This window comes from Scyliorhinus canicula, chromosome 21 (genome assembly GCF_902713615.1).
Source record: "Scyliorhinus canicula chromosome 21, sScyCan1.1, whole genome shotgun sequence".
NCBI classification, from domain to species: Eukaryota; Metazoa; Chordata; class Chondrichthyes; order Carcharhiniformes; family Scyliorhinidae; genus Scyliorhinus; species Scyliorhinus canicula.
Genome location: NC_052166.1, coordinates 21,304,602 through 21,323,279, shown reverse-complemented (window position 1 = coordinate 21,323,279; position 18,678 = coordinate 21,304,602). Strand labels below are relative to the sequence as shown.

The 18,678-nt window shown below is 47.9% G+C and overlaps 1 protein-coding gene across 1 annotated transcript; it reads right to left on the bottom strand.

Annotated features, from left to right (window-relative positions):
* Positions 1–286: 286 nt before the first annotated feature.
* Positions 287–17,022, bottom strand: ccn1l1 (cellular communication network factor 1, like 1). Its single transcript, XM_038781970.1, has 5 exons — positions 16,545–17,022; positions 9,074–9,287; positions 5,684–6,049; positions 4,753–4,952; positions 287–2,620 (listed from the first exon to the last, which is right to left on the bottom strand). Exons 1-5 carry the CDS (start codon positions 16,593–16,595, stop codon positions 2,318–2,320), a joined length of 1,134 nt encoding a protein of 377 aa, XP_038637898.1. The 5' UTR covers positions 16,596–17,022; the 3' UTR covers positions 287–2,317.
* Positions 17,023–18,678: the final 1,656 nt, after the last annotated feature.

The following is an 18,678-nucleotide window of genomic DNA, read 5'->3' as shown; positions in this document are numbered from 1 at the left end:
AGGCAGAAGCTTCCATAATTCTAATGCCCTTTGTGTGAAAAGAGTGCTTCCTGCCTTCATTCCTGCATGGCCTCGCACGATTATTAAGATCGTGTCCCCTTGTTCTTGAATCCAGCAGCAGAGGGCATAGTTCCTGTGGATCTACCCTATCAAGGGGCGGGAGTCTCCGTCCTTTCATGGCAGTGGGATTGTCCGTTCCCGCTGCAGTAAATGGGCGACTGGGCTGAGCGCCAGATTCTCCGTCCTCGCCAGCAGTGGTAGTGGGAAGGTCGCATCGGAGAATCCCGGCCCACAATGTTTTAGCAGCCCTCATGTCACAGATTGGCAATGGGGGAAGACTGAGGGACGTAACAAAATTGAAAGTCTCAAAATTACAGAGAGCCACAAAGTTGATGGACAAGTGATCACCATGGGACCCTACTGTCAACTCAAACTGTCCTAAAGTGATAGAAGCTGCTGACAATATGAAGGTCAAAGTTATGGGCAGTCTATTGGAGTATGCAGTGTGTTAGTGTACCACATGTTAATGCAGATTCCTCACATGCCAAGTGCTGGAATGTTGGCTGATCGGGAAAAGCTTTGAATCAGCTTGGCCGAACCCCACACAACAGCTGAGCCCCCATTTTAACCCAGCCGATCAGTGCGTTTGAATCCATGATTTCAGTGGAAAATCGGGCAGGGAATAAAATGGACATCTGGCCCAAACTCGCCCTGGGTTAGGTTAAAATTGGGGCTCTGATTACGGACTTGACTAGCAGTAGATTGGCGCCTGACTTTCTTCCCTGGTGAGTGCTTGATAACATGAGGCAGGGGGAACGAAGATAAAAATAGGAAAAAAAGACCAAAGAATCAAACATTTATGGAAATCTCTTTTTAAAAAAAAAAAGAGATTGATCAAGGTGTTGGAGCATTGGGCCTGGTTGCCTTGCACTTTGCCCTCTTCTTCATTAACACTTATCTCTGCCAGTCATTAATTGCAGAATACGTGGAATCCTAATGGAAAACTGGTCAGGTCCTGATTCTCCATCTAATGCAACATTCACGAGCTCAATCAGAAGTGCATTGGCAGAATGTCTTAGTATCCACCAGAAGTTGTCGGTGGCACTGGACACAGTTTCAGAAGAAATTGGAAAGTTAAAAAATAAATCTTTAAGTAAGGCTGCATTAGGTCAGCCATGGTACGCTTCCTGAGGTGTTCCCCATCTTAAAGGCTCCTCAGAGATTGCTATTGGTCTTCTTGAAGTTGGCCATCATTGACCCTCTTGCAGATGGACATCTTAAGCCTCCTTGGAGATGATCACCTTCTCGGGTAACTTTTGAGAGGTGTTTAGACAGTACCACAGGGGAAATAGAAACTAGCCATAATTCAGAAATAAGGGCCGGTCCAGTTTCCCCAGCAGCATGGTGGTGGCGTCAATGGGAAATCCCACCGATGAGCGGCAGGAGTCGAGACCCCCGCCATCAGTGAATGGTGCGCCACTAAGAAACACGTGGCTGGGGGACAGGAGAATCCAGCCCACGAACTCCCTATTTGTTTTACATTCAAATATCTAAGTCCCAATCCCGTTTTCAACTTTGGAAAGGAACTATGTCCAATGAACTAAAATAACATTAAAAATCCAACTATATATATCACCACATTAACTCTGATTAAATTAGATAAGGAAAAACATCAATATGAATAGTTTTTTGTTACAGTTAATTTGACCAGGTCTAAACCAAGCTTGCAAACTGGTTTAGAAGAGATGCTAGTCGTAAACCAACCTATTCAACCGAAGCTTAAAGATTAGCACTTGCTGGTTAGGTAGAATTTGTCCGCGTTCTTTGTCCCATTTTTAAAAAAACTTAATTTTCAGAGGTGCAAATCTAACAGCACATCCCGTTCTTTGAATCAACTGAGAAGATCTCACTTTTCTTGGACCCTTTCCAATGGATGTCGCCTTCATGTTTAATGGATAGTTGGTTTTTAAGGCAACAACGTGTTGGCTTAATGGGTCAACAGGCCCCCTAACGGAGGAGGCTCCAAGAGCTTGTGAGGGATGTACTGTACGTGGACCACTGGAAATAAACATCAACAGGCATGACAGATATAGCCATCGCAGGCACTTAACTCCAAAATTCAAATGTGCCATGAGAGCCGATGCTGCGAATGGTCATGAATCTAGTCTTTAGGGTTGGTTAAATAGGTCAGTGAACTGGACTGGTATGGTTGCCAGTGTAGACATGAATAGGCAGCAAAGTGGACTAGAGGGCACAGCAAATGGCCGCCAGTCGTGACAATGCAGAAGTCTTTCTTTTCTCCCGAGTCCGTCGTCGCTTACTCGGAAAACTTGTGGATGTCATTGTGAAGCATGTAGTAGGGGTAGGAGATCTCGTTCTGGTACGGGCAGTTGTAGTGGCACCGGCACTTGTTGGTCCACATCATACGCTTGGAGAATGTCTCACCGTCCTCGCAGAGGAAGCGCACGTGGATGGTGCGGGTCTGCGACGGGGTACAGCAGCGTCCGTCAGTGCAGGAGCCGCACCAGCGGGGTCTGTACGTCCGCACACTGGCGCATCCGGCGTAGGTGAATCGCACGGGCTCCTTGGCCTTCTTCATTCTCAAGCACTTTTTGCCTCTCTATCAATGAGGAAAGAGAAGAAGTGATAGGACCCCATCAGGATAAACCCAACACCAAATAACACACAAACACACAGTGCTCACGTCGCTCCTCCAGAGGCCTGATCTTATCAATGAGCCAGACCAGGATCGGGGGAGGGAGTCTCACTTGTCCATCGCGCATAGCTGGAAACTTTCCCGTCCAGTTACAAAGCAAACTAAATTAACCGTGTCAGCACACGTCAAAGGCCAACCCTTCACCTTGCATGTATTTAGAGGACGTGGATTATGAACCTTCACAGGGCTGGAATTAAATAGTCGCATCAGGCAATATCCGCATGCCTAAAACAGCACACCCTGCGCCTGTGGCTCAGTTGGTTGCACCATAACCCTGAGTTATAAGACTGCAGGTTCCTGGGATGGCTTTCATATGAGAAGTCGGTTAGAATTATATTGATTAGAGTTTAGAAAAGTGAGAGGGGGTCTCATAGAAACTTATACAATTCTAACAGGATCAGACAGGGTAGATTCAGAAAGAATGTTCCCGATGGTGGGGAGTCCAGAATTAGGGGTCATAGATTGAGGATAAGGGGTAAACCTTTTAGGACTGAGGTGAGGAGGAGTTTCTTCACCCAGAGAGTGGTGAATCTGAGGAATTCACTACCACAGAAAGTAGTTGAGGCCAAAACATTGTGTAATTTCAGGAAGGAATTAGATCTAGCTCTTGGGGGCGAAAGGGATCAAGGGATATGGGAGTAAAGCAGGATCAAGGTATTGAACTTGATGATCAGCCATGATAATAATGAATGGCAGAGCAGGCCCGAAGGGCCAAATTGCCTCCTCCTGCTTCTATTTACTATGTTTCCATGTCTAAGTCTCACTCCAAGATATGTGCACAAATTCTCGGCCGACATTCTGGTGCAGTGCTGAGGGAGTGAAGTGGTGCCCTTTAAATAAGATGTTAAACTGACGGAGTAGCTGTTCTCTCGTTTGGATGCCAAAGGTCCCAGGATGTTATTTGGAAGAACAGCAGACGAACTATCCCAGTTGTTCTGTCCAATATTTATCTTTCAGTCAATGTTACAAACTGATTATTTATCACATTGCTGTTGGTGGGATCTTACTGTCCACAAATAGGCTGCTGTTTTACATAGAATGGTTACAGCACAGGAGGAGGCCATTCAGCCTGTCATATCTGTGCTGGCCCTCTAGCGGAGCAATTCACCTCATGGTCCCCCCTCCCCCCACCACCACCACTTCCCTGTAGCCATTCACATTCTTCCTTTTCAGATAATAACTTAATTCTCTTTTGAATTCCCATGATTGGACCTGCCTCCATCACATTCTGCCGGCGGCACAGTGGTTAGCACTGCTGCCTTACAGCGCTAGGGACTCGGGTTCAATTCTGGCTTTGGGCGACTGTATGGAATTTGCACGCTCTCCCCGTGTCTGCATGGATTTCGTCCGACAGTCCAAAGCTGTGCAGGTTAGGTGGACTGGCCATGCTAAATTGCCCCTTAGTGGGCAGGTTAGGTGGACTGGCCACGCTAAATTGCCCCTTAGTGGGCAGGTTAGGTGGACTGGCCATGCTAAATTGCCCCTTAGTGGGCAGGTTAGGTGGACTGGCCATGCTAAATTGCCCCTTAGTGGGCAGGTTAGGTGGACTGGCCATGCTAAATTGCCCCTTAGTGGGCAGGTTAGGTGGGGTTGTGGGCAGAGGGCGGGGGAGTGGGCCTTGGTACTGTTCTCGTTCAGAGGTTCGGTGTATAATTGATGGGCTGAATGACCTCCTTCTGCAGTGCAGGAATTCTATGTTCCATTCTACTCTCAGGCAGTATCTCCCAGATCCTAACTACTCGCAGCGTGAGAAAGTTCTTCGTCATGTTTCCATTGCTTCTTTTGGCACTTACCTGAAATCCATCTCCTCGGGTTCTTGATCTTCTCCCTCAATGAAAACAATTTCTCCCTAACTACTCTGTCCAGACCCCCTGATATTAAAGCAGTGATCACAGCCTGAAAATACTTTATTGGCTGTGACATTGTGGAAGGTGCTATACAACTATAAGACTTTCTGTTGTAGCCCAGCTTAGGGGAGTTGGCAGTCAAATAGCGGCCAAATATTCAGGCAACACATAGCCAGGAGCAAACCTTACCTTGAGGTTGGTGTTGAGCGTCACATTGCAGGGACGGAGCTGGCAGAGGCGAGTCTCTTTCATCAGTTTGCACTGGGGGTTGTCGCTGGTCACTCTGGTGGAGATGCCAATGCCACAGGTCTTGGAGCACTGGGACCAGTTAGTGGTCTGAACCAGACACTTTGACCTGGAACTACGGCCATGGGACTGCGCTTTCCAGGCTGTGGACAGAAACAAGTCGTCATCAAGAACATGCCCATCTGGGTAGTAGCGGGCGGATAAATATGAATAGGGTGCGCTTTCAGAGGGTCGGTGCTGACTCGATGGGCCGAATGGCCTCCTTCTGCACTGTAGGGATTCTTTGTTTCTATATTCATTGGCATTTAGAAGAAAGAGAGGTGATCATATTGAAACATTCTGAAGGTGTTTGACAGGGTGGCTACTTGATAAGATATTTTCCCTCATGGGGAATCTTGAATTAGGAGGCATAGTTTAAAAATAAGGCATTTACCATTTTAAGATGTAGATGAGGAGGAATTTCTTCTCTCAGTTAATCTTCGAAACTCTCCATCCTATGGAGCAGTGGAGGCTGTGTCATTGACTGGTTTTTGTTTTACAAAGGAGTCAAGGAGCAGGCAGGAGAGCAGAGGTAAAGCCTCAATCAGATTAGCCATTCTATTCAATGGGCCGAATGGCTCCTATTTCCAATGTTCTTATCATAATCGTCAGAGGGAATGCTCCTTGATTGTTTCCCTCCCCTAGCCCAGGGCATTTAGACCCTACACTTCTTCCCAGCCGAGACTAGCCAGTACCACACAGGCCCAGAGCTTGAACCTGGGTATTTCCCGGTGCAAATGGCACAGTCCCACACTGGCCAATAAGTGTTACAATCCGGGAGCTGAAAATTCCTCTGTTAAAGGGGGAAACACACAGGAGTTAACTACTGTCCTACCTGGTTCTATCTTGAGGCCGCCTCTGACCAGCTCTGTCAATTCATTGCTCGACAGAGGTTCGGAATCTGGCTGGTCTTCAATCTCTTCGTAACTCATCGAGTCATCTGTGTCCTCGGTGCTATCGCCAGAGTCTTCAGCAATGTGGTTGGTGTCGCAGGCCCATTCTTCGCAGCACTGGCCTGGAATCTTGACTAGCCGAGGCTTGGGACAGTCCATGGTTGGCAGGGAGTATTCCTGGGGACACAGGGGCATACAGCCCACCACTCCGTCGATACAGGTACACTGGTGTTTGCAGTTAGGCTGAAAGTTCTCTCCGTTCTGGTACATATTCCCACCAAACTCACAGGGCCTTCCTTCAGATTTAGCTACAGTATCAAAAAAAAAAATAGCCATGTGGAATATTCAGCAAGAAACCCCTCAACTTAAAAAATCTGCTGCCAATGATTTATCATGGTCTAGAAAACAGTGCCTGACATACACAGATTCAACAGTAAACTTCAAAGAGGAATTGGAACCATACTTGTGGGGGGGGGGGGGGGGGGGGGGGGAGTAGGGCTTTGGGGAAAGAGCAGGGCTATAGGACTTATTGAAAGCTTCTTCAAAGAACTGCAACGGTCATGTTGGACTGAATTCTCTTCCTCTGTGCTGTGTAATTCTAGGATTCCAATTCCTTGTTTATTTCTCCTCTTCGTCTCGACATCCCTTTAGGATGTTGCACAGTGCTAGGTGTGGGCAAACATGGGAGTATTTTTTAAAAATTCATTTTTACAGGACGTGGGCTTCGTTGGCCGGGCCAGCATTTATTGCCCATCTCTAATTGCCCTTGAGAAGATGGTGGTGAGCTGCCTTCTTGCGCTGTTGCAGTCCATGTGGTGCAGGTGCACCCATGGTGCTATTACGGAGGGATTTCCAGGATTTTGACCCAGCAACAGTGAAGGAACGACCGATATATTTCCAAGTCGGGCTGATGAGTGACTTGGAAGGGCATGTCCAGGTGGTGGTGTTTCCAGGTATCTGCTACCCTTGTCCTTCTGGATGGCAGTGTTCATGGGTTTGGAAGATGCTGCCTAAGGAGCCTTGGTGAGTTCCGGCAGTGCATCTTGTAGATGGTACACACGGCTGCTACTGCATGCCAGCGATGGAGGGAGTGAATGTTTGTGGAAGGGACGGCAATCAAATGGGCTGCTTTGTCCTGGATGGTGTTGAGCTTCTTGAGCGTTGTTGGAGCTGCGCTCATCCAGGCAAGTGGAGAATATTCCATCACACCCCTGACTTGTGCCTTGTGGACAGGCTTTGGGCAGTCAGGAGGTGAGTTGCTAGCCACAGTATTTATATGACTAGCCCAGTTCAGTTTTTGGATAATGGTAACCCCACACCAGGATGTTGATAGTGGGGGATTCAGTGATGGTAATGCCACTGCATGTCAAGGGCGATGGTTTGATTCTCTCTTATTGGAGATGATCATTGTCTGGTATTTGTGTGGCATGAATGTCACTTGCCACTTGTCAGTCCGTGCCTGGATATTGTCCAGATCTTGCTGCATTTGGACATGGGCTGCCTCAGAGTCTGAGGAGACTCAAATGGTGCTGAACATTGTGCAATCATCAGCGAACATCCCCACATCTGACCCTGTTGGAAAGAAGGTCATCAATGGTTGGAATTAGGACACTACCTTAAGGAATTCTTGCAGTGATGTTCAGGGACTGAGATGACTGAACTCCAACCACCACAACCATCTTCCTTTGTGCCAGATATGACTCCAACCAGTGGAGAATTTTCCCCCAGATTCCCATTGACTCCAGTTTAGCTCGGGCTCCTTGATGCCATACGCGGCCAAATGCTGCCTTGATGTCAAGGGCCGTCATTCTCATCTCACCTCTGGCATTCAGCTCTTTTGTCCATGTTTTTGTTTTTTAAATTTAGAGTACCCAATTCATTTTTTCCAATTAAGGGGTAATTTAGTGTGACCAATCCACCTAGCCTGCACATCTTTGGGTTGTGGGGGCGAAATCCACGCAAGCATGGGAAGAACGTGCAAAGTCCACACGGACAGTGAACCAGAGCCGGGATCGAACCTGGGACCTCCGCACTGTGAGGCAGCAGTGCTAACTACTGAGCCACCATGCTGCCCTTGTCCATGTTTGAACCAGGCCGGAATGAGGTCAGCAGCTGAGTGACCCTGGCAAGAACCCAAACTGAGCATCAGTGAGAAGGTTATTGATAAGTAAGTACCATTTGATAACCCTTCGATCACATTACTGATTATTGAGAGTAGACTGATAGGGCAATAATTGGCCGGGCTGGATTTGCCGTGCATTGTTACATAAGTGTTGTAGCTGTACTGGAGCATCTTGGCTACTGGATGGAACTAGATTATGCAAAGATTACAGAGCAGTGGGATTAATTTTGGATTACATTAGTGAAGAATGAGCGCAGTTATGTTGGGCTAAATGGTATGTCTGTGCAGTATGTTACAGAGGTAAGGTGACATCCTGCTCCACAGGTTCAGCACCATCTGTCTGTACTGCTGTGTAAATGTATACCAGGAAGTGAACTAGGGTTTGGATAGTTACTGACAGTTACACATAACCACAAAGGCTATGACTGAGTACTAATGACCAGGACAGTTACTTCTGATGACTAATAATTGGGAAGGTTTCTATTGATTGAAAATAACCACGAAGGTTATTCCACATTACTAATAAGCACGAGCGTTAATACAGATGATCAAAGACCACGGGAATTACTACTGATTACTGATAACCATGAGCTTTACTACTACTAATGATAATCTTTATTAGTGTCACAAGTAGGTTTACATTAACACTGCAATTAAGTTACTGTGAAAATCTCCTAGTCGCCACACACCGGCGCCTGTTCGGGTACACTGAGGGAGAATTCAAGATGTCCAAATGACCTAACAGCACGTCTTTCGGGACTTGTGGGAGGACCCGGATGAAACCCACGCAGACACAGGGAGAACGTGCAGGCTCTGCACAGGCAGTGACCCAAGCCATGAATCAAACCCGGGACCCTGGCGCTGTGAAGTAATAGTGCTAACCACTGGGCTACCATGCCACCCATTAACCCAGTTCGGTAATTGTCGGTTATTAATAACCACAAGAGTTATTACAGGTTACTAATAAATATAAAAATTACCATGGGGTTACACTACCTTACTAATTATGACAAGGGTTACGACTGATCACTAATAACCACAGAGGTTACTTACAACTACTGGGATTACTATAGGTTACTAATAACCACAGGTTACTGACAATCAGTTGCTTGGGAAATCAGATTGAGGACACTATCTACCTTGAGAAACAAGACGGCTTTCCCCCCCTCAGCTTCCCTACTCTTTTTATACTGTTGAATGATTGACTTACCTCGGCAGATGCCCCGTGTGGCGGTGTCACTGGAGCCGAAGCTGCACTTGAGTCCCTTGATGTGGTCACAAGGCTCCATGGTGCTACAATCCTGGTTGAATTGCCGGGCACAGACCTTACAGCAGTTGCAGCCATCCATTATCAAGCTATTGCCCGGGGCACAACTCGGAGGGGCATCAGGGCAGTGGCACTCTGATCCACAGCCAATCTCCACCTGGGTTGGGAAAGACAAACATCAATCAGCTCTCTGTGGGCACTCAGCTCCTGTCCTGCTGTTTATGGCCAATTATATTGGAAGGTTAGTGGACACAGATCAGCGGCAGAGTATGACCAGATCAGACTTGTGGGAAAACCAAGCCTCGATATTAAACACATTCCTGAAAATCCCACTATGGACTCACTGCAAACTGCACATCTTTGATTCATTCATTTCATCTTACCAGTTGGAAACTAATTGAGGGTTTCTGGTTTATGTACAGAATAACCGATACCCCAGACAGAGTTCCAGGTTGGAATCTAATTGAAGAGTTTAGGGAGTTTATATTTTTCTATGAGTGGCATGGTGGCACAGTGGTTAGCACTGCTGCCTCACAGCGCCTGGGTGCCGGGTTCAATTCCGGCCTCGGGTTACTGTCTGTGTGGAGTTTGCACTTTCTCCCCGTGTCTGGGTTTCCTCCGGGTGCTCTGGTTTCCTCCAACAGTCCAAAGTTGTGCAGGTTAGGTGGATTGGCCATGCTAAATTGCCCCTTAGGGACCAAAAGGTTAGGTGGGAATATGGGAATAGGGCGGGATGTGAGCCTAAGTAGGATGCTCTTTCAGAGGGTTGGTGCAGACCTGATGGGCCGAATGGAGGGATTCTATGATATATAGAATAACAGCGACATAGGAGTATTTTACATGTTGGAATCTTAGTCAAGAGTTTAGGGGGTTTATATGTAGAATAACAGAGACCCATGAGTGAGATACAGGTTGGAATCTAATTGAAGAGTTTAGGGGATTTATATATAGAATAACAGAGTTACAGGAGATAAGGGGTCATGTTCAGCCAGATGCTCGGGGAGTATCTTACACGGAGCTATGATTGAAAAGATATGTGGGAACATGTCAACAAGCGCCCTCAGGGGCTGGTTTAGCACACTGGGCTAAATCGCTGGCTTTTAAAGCAGACCAAGGCAGGCCAGCAGCACGGTTCGATTCCCGTACCAGCCACCCCGAACAGGCGCCGGAATGTGGCGACTAGGGGCTTTTCACAGCAACTTCATTGAAGCCTATTTGTGACAATAAGCGATTTTCATTTCATTTCAAGGGTTCAGTGTGACGATGCCTTGTTACATACAGAGTTTGTATTTCTGTTCCTCCACAGCCTCGGTGTTTTGTTCTCATGCCGTGTTTGTGTGTTCTTTTTAACGAGACATTAAACTGAGGTCCTGTCTGCTTTCCCATGGTTACTTTGTAGAGTTTTCTCCAGCACCGGGAAACAGTGAGACACTGGCTCGTCAGATCAGCCAGCCCTTCAACCCCCGATTGGTGCTGGCGTGTTTGTATGGGGCTGTCCATTCAGAGGCATGACTCAGCACAGGGATAGATCCTGCACTTGTGCCAAACTCAGTGATATCCAGGGCACTTCATTACTACAATTTGCAATTAGACTTTAGCAACAATCGTCTGTTGTGAAGTGGCCTCCGGGCTTTTAACCCTGACAGGTCCAGGCAAATAACTAGCGCTGCATTTTTGAGCTTCAACTCACAGAGTATGACACTGAAATAAATACCAATGTTATATTACTAAAAAAACATCATGGGTTCATCACTGAGGTTACTTGCTATCCACAGAAATAAATAAACACTTTCATTTTGCTTGCATTGTCACCTCCAACCCACATCACTCTCGCTTGCCAATTTCCTTTTAACTCTAATCCTACTTGTTAAATTTTAATTTAATCTGTACTTTAAAAAAAAAACTTAACCCACCCTGGAATCATGCAAGCAGACCAGGGAATGGATAGACAAGGGTTAATTGCCAAGGGAGAGCTTGATGTAGTCAGCTGACACACTGACCTTTCATCTCTGACCTGGGGTATCAGGTTGAATGTCTCCTCCTCGCTCTGATAGAGGGTAAGATTTCCTACATTATGCCCCTTGCAGTGCCCACTGGGAACTAATGTGTGCCGTCCAACTCCCTTTATCCGGCCAAAGACCTGATCCCAGGAGAGAGGCTGAAGGCAATGTCTCTCCTGAATCTATCTCCAAGCCATGGGAAACCAGAGCCTGTGAAATCAGACCACTGAAACATCCTTCGACTCCTTCCATTTAGCAGCCAGGAAGAACTGATTTTAAAAAAAAACAAAGGTGCTCTTGGGTGTCCATTATAGGTCAATGGGTAGCTCCCTCATCTTAGAGTCACTCCAGAGACCTCGGCCCACATCGGAGGCTGACACTCTGCTGCAGTACTGAAGGAGTGCTGCAATGTTGGAGGTGTTGGTTTTTGGGCTAGATGTAAAACAAAAGTCCCATCTATCCTGTTAGGAGGATGTTTATCCCAACCGCCTCAGCACTAAACACCGTTTATCTCATCTTTACCTCATTGCTGCCTGCGGGAGCTTGTGTTCCACACAACAATCACTACACTTCGAAAGTGCTGGCTGTGGGATGTCCTGAGCTTGTGAAAGAACGGCTATGGAACCATAGGGGCAGCACGGTAGCATAGTGGTTAGCACAGTTGCTTCACAGCTCCAGGGTCCCAGGTTCGATTCCCGGCTTGGGTCATTGTCTGTGCGGAGTCTGCACTTTCTCCCCGTGTGTGCGTTTCCTCCGGGTGCTCCGGTTTCCGCCCACAGTCCAAAGATGTGCAGGTTGGGTGGATTGGTCATGCTAAATTGTCCTTAGTGTCCAAAATTGCCCTTAGTGTTGGGTGGGGTTACTGGGTTATGGGGATAGGGTGGAGGTGTGGGCTTGGGTAGGGTGCTCTTTCTAAGAGCCAGTGCAGACTCGATGGGCCGAATGGCCTCCTTCTGCACTGTAAATTCTATGAAATAAATACTTCTGCTTCCTCCCCGAGTTCAGGTATTAACCCTCCCCCCCCCCCCCCCCGCCCCCTTTCCTTTACACAATTCCTGATCCAGGTGTGATTCCTGTTTGTAACCTGGATTGGCATCTTCGGAGAAGACAGGATGTTTTGTGTTCTTAATCACATGGCAGTCAGTCTGAGACTGCAGAATCAGGGATGTTTTGAGAGGGTAACGATACTTAACTGGGTCACCACAGCCTTCGCTGTAGAACTGGCATATTTAACTGTTCGAGTGCTGCACACCTTTACCCTGTACATTTACAGAGCCCGAGCACAGTGCAGTTTGAGGGCAGCAGCATCAAAGCAGAGACCGTTAACCCTCAGTTACCCGCTGCAGTTCTCATAGATGCTGCAGGCGAATAACTCTAGGATGTTGCCGAAACACAAGAAACAAATCCGAGGTAAATTACACATTCACTTAACACTCTGGGCGCACTCAATGCCCTTTTTTTTTGAGGGGACTAGCAATTCCATCCAAGGAATAAAGGGGTTAATGGATTTAGTTTCCTGGTGTTGTTCCCAAGTCTGGCTTCAAGATGTGGCCCCTTGGAGAGTTACCTCTGTCCACTCTGCTCCTCGCCAACCCTGGGTGTGAAGTTTTCCCAAAGGCAGCCTTTGTCATTCAGTTTGTGGTTATTAAGGAGCAGCGTGAGGCCCACGGTCAGGCTTCTAAATTGTGCCATTCATGTCAGCCAGCTTGGTGTGCAGGTCAATGACAGGGGCCTCCCAGTATGCCAGGAATTTAGACCTAGAGCACAGTGGCCTCGGGTCTGACGAGGCATCGCTTATTTTCCCTCACACTGCACTCACTCCCCTTGAAGAAGAGTGTGAAGTAATGGAGGGGTTTGCAGGCTGATGACACGCTGCTCATTCCCTCAGAACTGTTTATTTAAGGGGCAGCTGAGGTCCCAGGTTCGACCCCGACTGTGGGTCACTGTCCGTGTGGAGTTTGCACATTCTCCCCGTGTTTGCGTGGGTTTCACCCCTACAACCCAAAGATGTGCAGGATAGGTGGATTGGCCACGCTAAATTGCCCTTTAATTGGCAAAAATTAATTGGGTACTCTAAATTTATAGAAAAAAAATAACTGTTTATTTATAACATTTCTGGAAGTACATTACAAAACATCCCGAGCTGAAAATGTCAGAAAATTCAATCCGTCTCCACACAGCATGTTCCACTCTCGAGATGCCTCGACACAACTGTAATACTCTTGATCTTCGCAATATACACTCCATGTCAGGCTTACAGTCTGAGGGCAAACTGTTTCAAATTGAAGATTGCAGCAAGTGCAATACAATTTAATATGTTGCCGTACAGCATGTTTCATTGAAGTGTCTCAAATCAATTTCAATATTCTTGACATTTACAAAATAGATTCCTTGTCAGGCATATAGCTGAGGGATTCTACACTATTCCTAGCGCCCCCCCCCCCCCCCCCCCCCCCCCCCCACCCACCCACCCCAACCCCCTGCTGTACTATGGCTGATAGATAGCTTGATTTTTTTGTTAAGCAAAGGTATTAATAATAATCTTTATTATTGTCACAAGTAGGCTTACATTATTAACACTGCAATGAAGTTACCGTGAAAAACCTCTAGTCGCCACACTCCAGCACCTGTTTGGGTACACAGAGGGAGTATTCAGAATGTCCAAATTATCTAACAAGCACGCCTCTCGGAACATGTGGGAGGGAACCGGAGCACCAGGAGGAAACCCATACAGTGACCCAAGCAGGAATCGAACATGGGACACTAGTGCTGTGAAGCTAACCACTGTGATGCTGTGCCGCCCAATAAGGGATATGGGCCAAAGGCAGGTATATAGAGTTAGGCCACAGATCAGCCACGATCTCATTGAGTGGTGGGGCAGGCTCGAGGTGCTGAATGGCCTACTTCTGTTCCTAGCTGTGATGCTCCGACATTGGCTTGGGCTGCCAGGGTCCAAAACTCTGGTTTCCTTCTCTGAACTCTACCTCCTTTTTCCTTTAAGGCGCTGCTTAAAACCTAAAGCTTTGGCCACATTTATTTGCTCAGCTGTCCCAATATCAGTTTATGTGGCGCGCTGTCAAATGTTGTTTGTTAACAATCGAGTGAAGCACCTCAGGGTGTTTTTCTACCTGCTTATATAGCAAGTTGTTGGCTGTTAAAGTTGAGTGGTTAGCCCTGTACAATAGGAGGACTTCCTCGTCTCTCACAGCCCAGAGGGTGGCCACAAGTTGGGGAACGGTAAGAATTTACAACACCAGGTTAAAGTCCAACAGGTTTGTTTCAAACACGAGCTTTCGGAGCGCAGCTCCTTCCTCAGGTGAATGAAGGAGCAGTGCTCCAAAAGCTAGTGTCTGAAACAAACCTGTTGGACTTTAACCTGGTGTTGTAAGACTTCTTACTGTGCTCACCCCAGTCCAACGGCGGCATCTCCACATCACAAATTGGGAAAGGATGGGGGGAAGGGGGGAGGGGCTACCCACACCCACCCAGACACATGAATCCCTCTGGATGCCAATCCGGAACTCAAGAGCTAGTCAACTGATCTCTACTCACCAGGAGTGTCTGGAACTGGGCTCGAGCTCCATACCTCCTGTCTCGGAGGGGGAATCCCGAGCTAAAGGCTCGCCCCAAGGCTTTTCAGATCGTTGCGATCCTATTTGGCAGGAGATGTCACCAAATGGAGGGGGTAGGTGACAGAAATTCCCATTGGCAAAACTGGAGGGAGGGAGGGGAGAAGGCAGGAGGGAGGGGAAATCTCATGCTGGCTGTTTTCCAGTTTCACGTGGCTTATTTAAAGGTCCCTTTTTCGAACCTGGCTTTAAACAACCTTTTTGGAATGCACGCTGTGCCTCAGAGAGCAGCAGTCTGGATGTACTCTGGGTTCCAGGAACCTGACTACAAAATCCAGGCACTAACTGAGGGAGAGCTCTTTGGTGACCTGGCCAATATTTATCCTTCAACCGATATCAGCAATGCAGGTTATTTGGCCATGATCACATTGCAGTTTGTGAGAGCTTGTGTTTCCCACGTTACGAGCAGTGACGGCACTTCAATAAACAGGCTGTAAAGCATCATGGGGTCCCCTGAGGTTGTCAAAGGTGCTATAGAAATGCAAATATTAGCTTTTAAACATCCAGAGGCTGTAGCACCAAGGCAGGGAGTCGGTTCCTGAGAAACGTTCCCCCACCTGCCTCACACTCAGAGAGCTCCCAGCTCTGTAACTCAGCAACTTGGGTCAAAGCCACCAAGGTTGTTCGCCTTATAAAAATGGGGAAACAGAGCTACCCTGGTCAGGGCACCAGGAGCAACAGGCTATGGGTTGGGGGTGTGGGGAGGGGGGGTGGGGGGTTAGGAAACTTTCATCAAAATGCCATTGATTTGCAGCTCTTTGTCACAATCACAAGAAGATGGGATGATTCCCAGTGAAACGTGGGACAGAAAGTGCAAAGGTGTCAATGTCCCATTGATAAAAATCCTGGGCGAGATCCTACCGGCTGATCTCGCTGGGGGAATTTTCCGGTCCCCCCGATGGCACGCCCCACCGCGGGTTTACCCGTGGGGTGGATTCAGTGGGAAATCCCATTGACAGAGAAACAGGGCACTTGGGAGGCCAGAGAATTTCGCCCCATGATTTTTTTTTTACACATTCTTGATAAAAACAAAGCTTGCATTAAGATATAGCCTTTCACAACCCCAGGACCTCCCAAGGTACTGAACAGCCAATGGTAATTTAAAGTGCAGTCACGTCACACAGAGAGCGATGAAATAGTTACCGAATTGGTTGCGGGCTAAGTATTGGCCAGGGCCCTTGCGGGAACTTTTCTTCGGAAAAGCATCATGGGATCTTCCGTACCCGCCTGAGAGCGCAGATTGCTCCACGGTCCCATCCCAAAGACAGCACCTCCTCAGTTCGGGGAGTGTGCTGGAGGCTCGGCCCAGACCATCTCGCTGGAGTGAGATTTGAACCCACACAAACCACTGCCACAAAGGCAAGGAGTAAAGTAAACCACTTGGACACAAACCTGGATAAAGACGAACCTCGCCAGTAACCCCCCCGCCCCCCAACCAGGTTAAATAGGTAATTGTGAGGTTTCCTTTGACCAAATTCTTCACTTTGCAATAATCCAAAACTTTAAAATGATACATTTACCAGGGTTTGTGAGGGAACCTGAGAGCAGATTGCAGGAAATATCGCAAAGAAGGTTTAAAATCAGATGGCAGATTGGATGAATTCAGGAGTTTATCTGTCTGCCACTTAATCCACACACAGTGGGTCAGGAAACTTAAATGATCAGGAGCATTTAAAACAGAATGGACACGATGTACATTTATATATTTAGATACACATATCATTTAGACACACAGACTTTGTCTAATTTGTAGCGATTAATTTGAAACATTGAAGTGACACATACCCCAGACGCAGTCCCCAGCAGGATGATCAGATACACAAGAGCTTCTTCCATCTCCTTTGCCAAAACAAATGGTCAAAACAAAAAACAAAATGCCTTTCCTGCTTTCTAATTACTATCAAAACAATTTTTTTAAAAAACCCCTTTAAAATAAACTAAATCTCCTTCGTGCAAAAGGTGTTAATTTCAGGGTGAGTTTCAGGTGAAGTTTCAGCGGCGGGAGATCCACTTTGTCCCCGGAGGGAGAAATCAGTTGGAAAAGGGGAACAGACTCGTCTCCCCCACCCCGGTGCCCCGCGCTGTGGTCCTGGGTCTACCGTGCGCACCAAGCGAGATGAAGCCACTTGACTGCCCCACTCCTTCCAGACCAGGAAAGTGCTGCTTCTCGCTGGTGTTCTTGTCTTTCTAGCCGGTGTCAACACCGCGGGTCGCTGTTCATTCAGTGCCGGGAGCTCAGGCTTGTTTTTATAAGGAGAGGAGGCTGCCCCCACCCCCTCTACACCCCCCCCCCTCCCCCCCAGCCATCTCCTCCCCTCCCACCGCCCCCGCGTCACCGCCTGGCAGCTCTGATACCCGGAGCCAAGTGCGAAACACCTTCCGCTGTGAAAACCCGATTAAAAACACCATGGTGAGAGAGAGAGAGACTCAGATGGACAGAGAGAGGGAGACAGAGAGTCAGGGCGAGAGAGGGAAGCAGAGAGACAGACAGACAGAGAGAGAGAGAGAGAGAACCAGAGAGATAGATCGAGAGAGACAGACAGACAGACAGAGAGAGAGAGAGACAGAGAGAACCAGAGAGATAGACCGAGAGAGACAGACAGACAGAGAGAGAGAGAGACCGACAGACAGAGAGAGAGAACCAGAGAGATAGGCAGACAGACAGAGAGAGAGAGACAGGCAGACAGAGAGAAAGAGAGAGAACCAGAGAGATAGACCGAGAGAGACAGACAGAGAGAGAGAGAGAGACGGGCAGACAGAGAGAGAGAACCAGAGATAGACCGAGAGAAACAGACAGAGAGAGAGAGAGAGACGGGCAGACAGAGAGAGAGAACCAGAGAGATAGACCGAGAGAGACAGAGAGAGAGCGAGAGAGAGACGGGCAGACAGAGAGAGAGAACCAGAGAGATAGACCGAGAGAGACAGAGAGAGAGCGAGAGAGAGACGGGCAGACAGAGAGAGAGAACCAGAGAGATAGACCGAGAGAGACAGACAGACAGACAGAGAGAGAGAGAGACAGGCAGACAGAGAGAGACAGACAGAGAGAGAGACCGAGAGAGACAGACAGACAGACAGACAGAGAGAGACAGACAGAGAGAGAGACCGAGAGAGACAGACAGACAGACAGACAGAGAGAGACAGGCAGACAGAGAGAGAGAACCAGAGAGATAGACCGAGAGAGACAGACAGACAGAGAGAGAGAGAGACAGGCAGACAGAGAGAGAGAACCAGAGAGATAGACCGAGAGAGACAGACAGACAGACAGAGAGAGCCAGGCAGACAGAGAGAGAGAACCAGAGAGATAGACCGAGAGAGGCAGACAGGGAGGGAGAAGCCCAGAGATAGACCGAGAGAGACAGAGAGAAAGAGACCGAGAGAGAAGCAAAGAGATAGACAGAGAGAGAGAGACTGGAGGACACGTAGAGAGAGAGAGACAGTCAGGGCGACAGAGAGATGCAGAGAGATAGACAGAGAGAAGCAGAGAGACAGAGAAGGAGAAAGAAGCAGAGAGATGGACAGAGAGAGATAAGCAGAGAGAGAGTGAGAGACAGAGAGAAGCAGAGACAGACAAAAAGAGACACAGAGAGAGACAGAGCGAGAGAGACAAAAAGAGTGACAGAGTTAGAGAGACAGAAGAGAGAAGCAGAGAGACAGACAGACAGAAAGAGACAGAGAGGGACAAAAAGGGAGACAGCGAGAGAGACGCGAAACAGAGAGGCCGAGAGGGAGAGGGACAGCGAGAGACTGAGAAAGAGAGCGAGAGATACAGAAACAGAGAGCCGAGACAGAAAGAGAGAGGAGAGTCAGAGAGACCAAGAGAGATGGAAGGGACAGAGGGAAAGAGAGGCAGGGAGAGAGAAAAAGAGAGACAGAGTGAGAGATGAGAGAGACAGATAGAGAGAAAGCCAGTGAGGGAGAG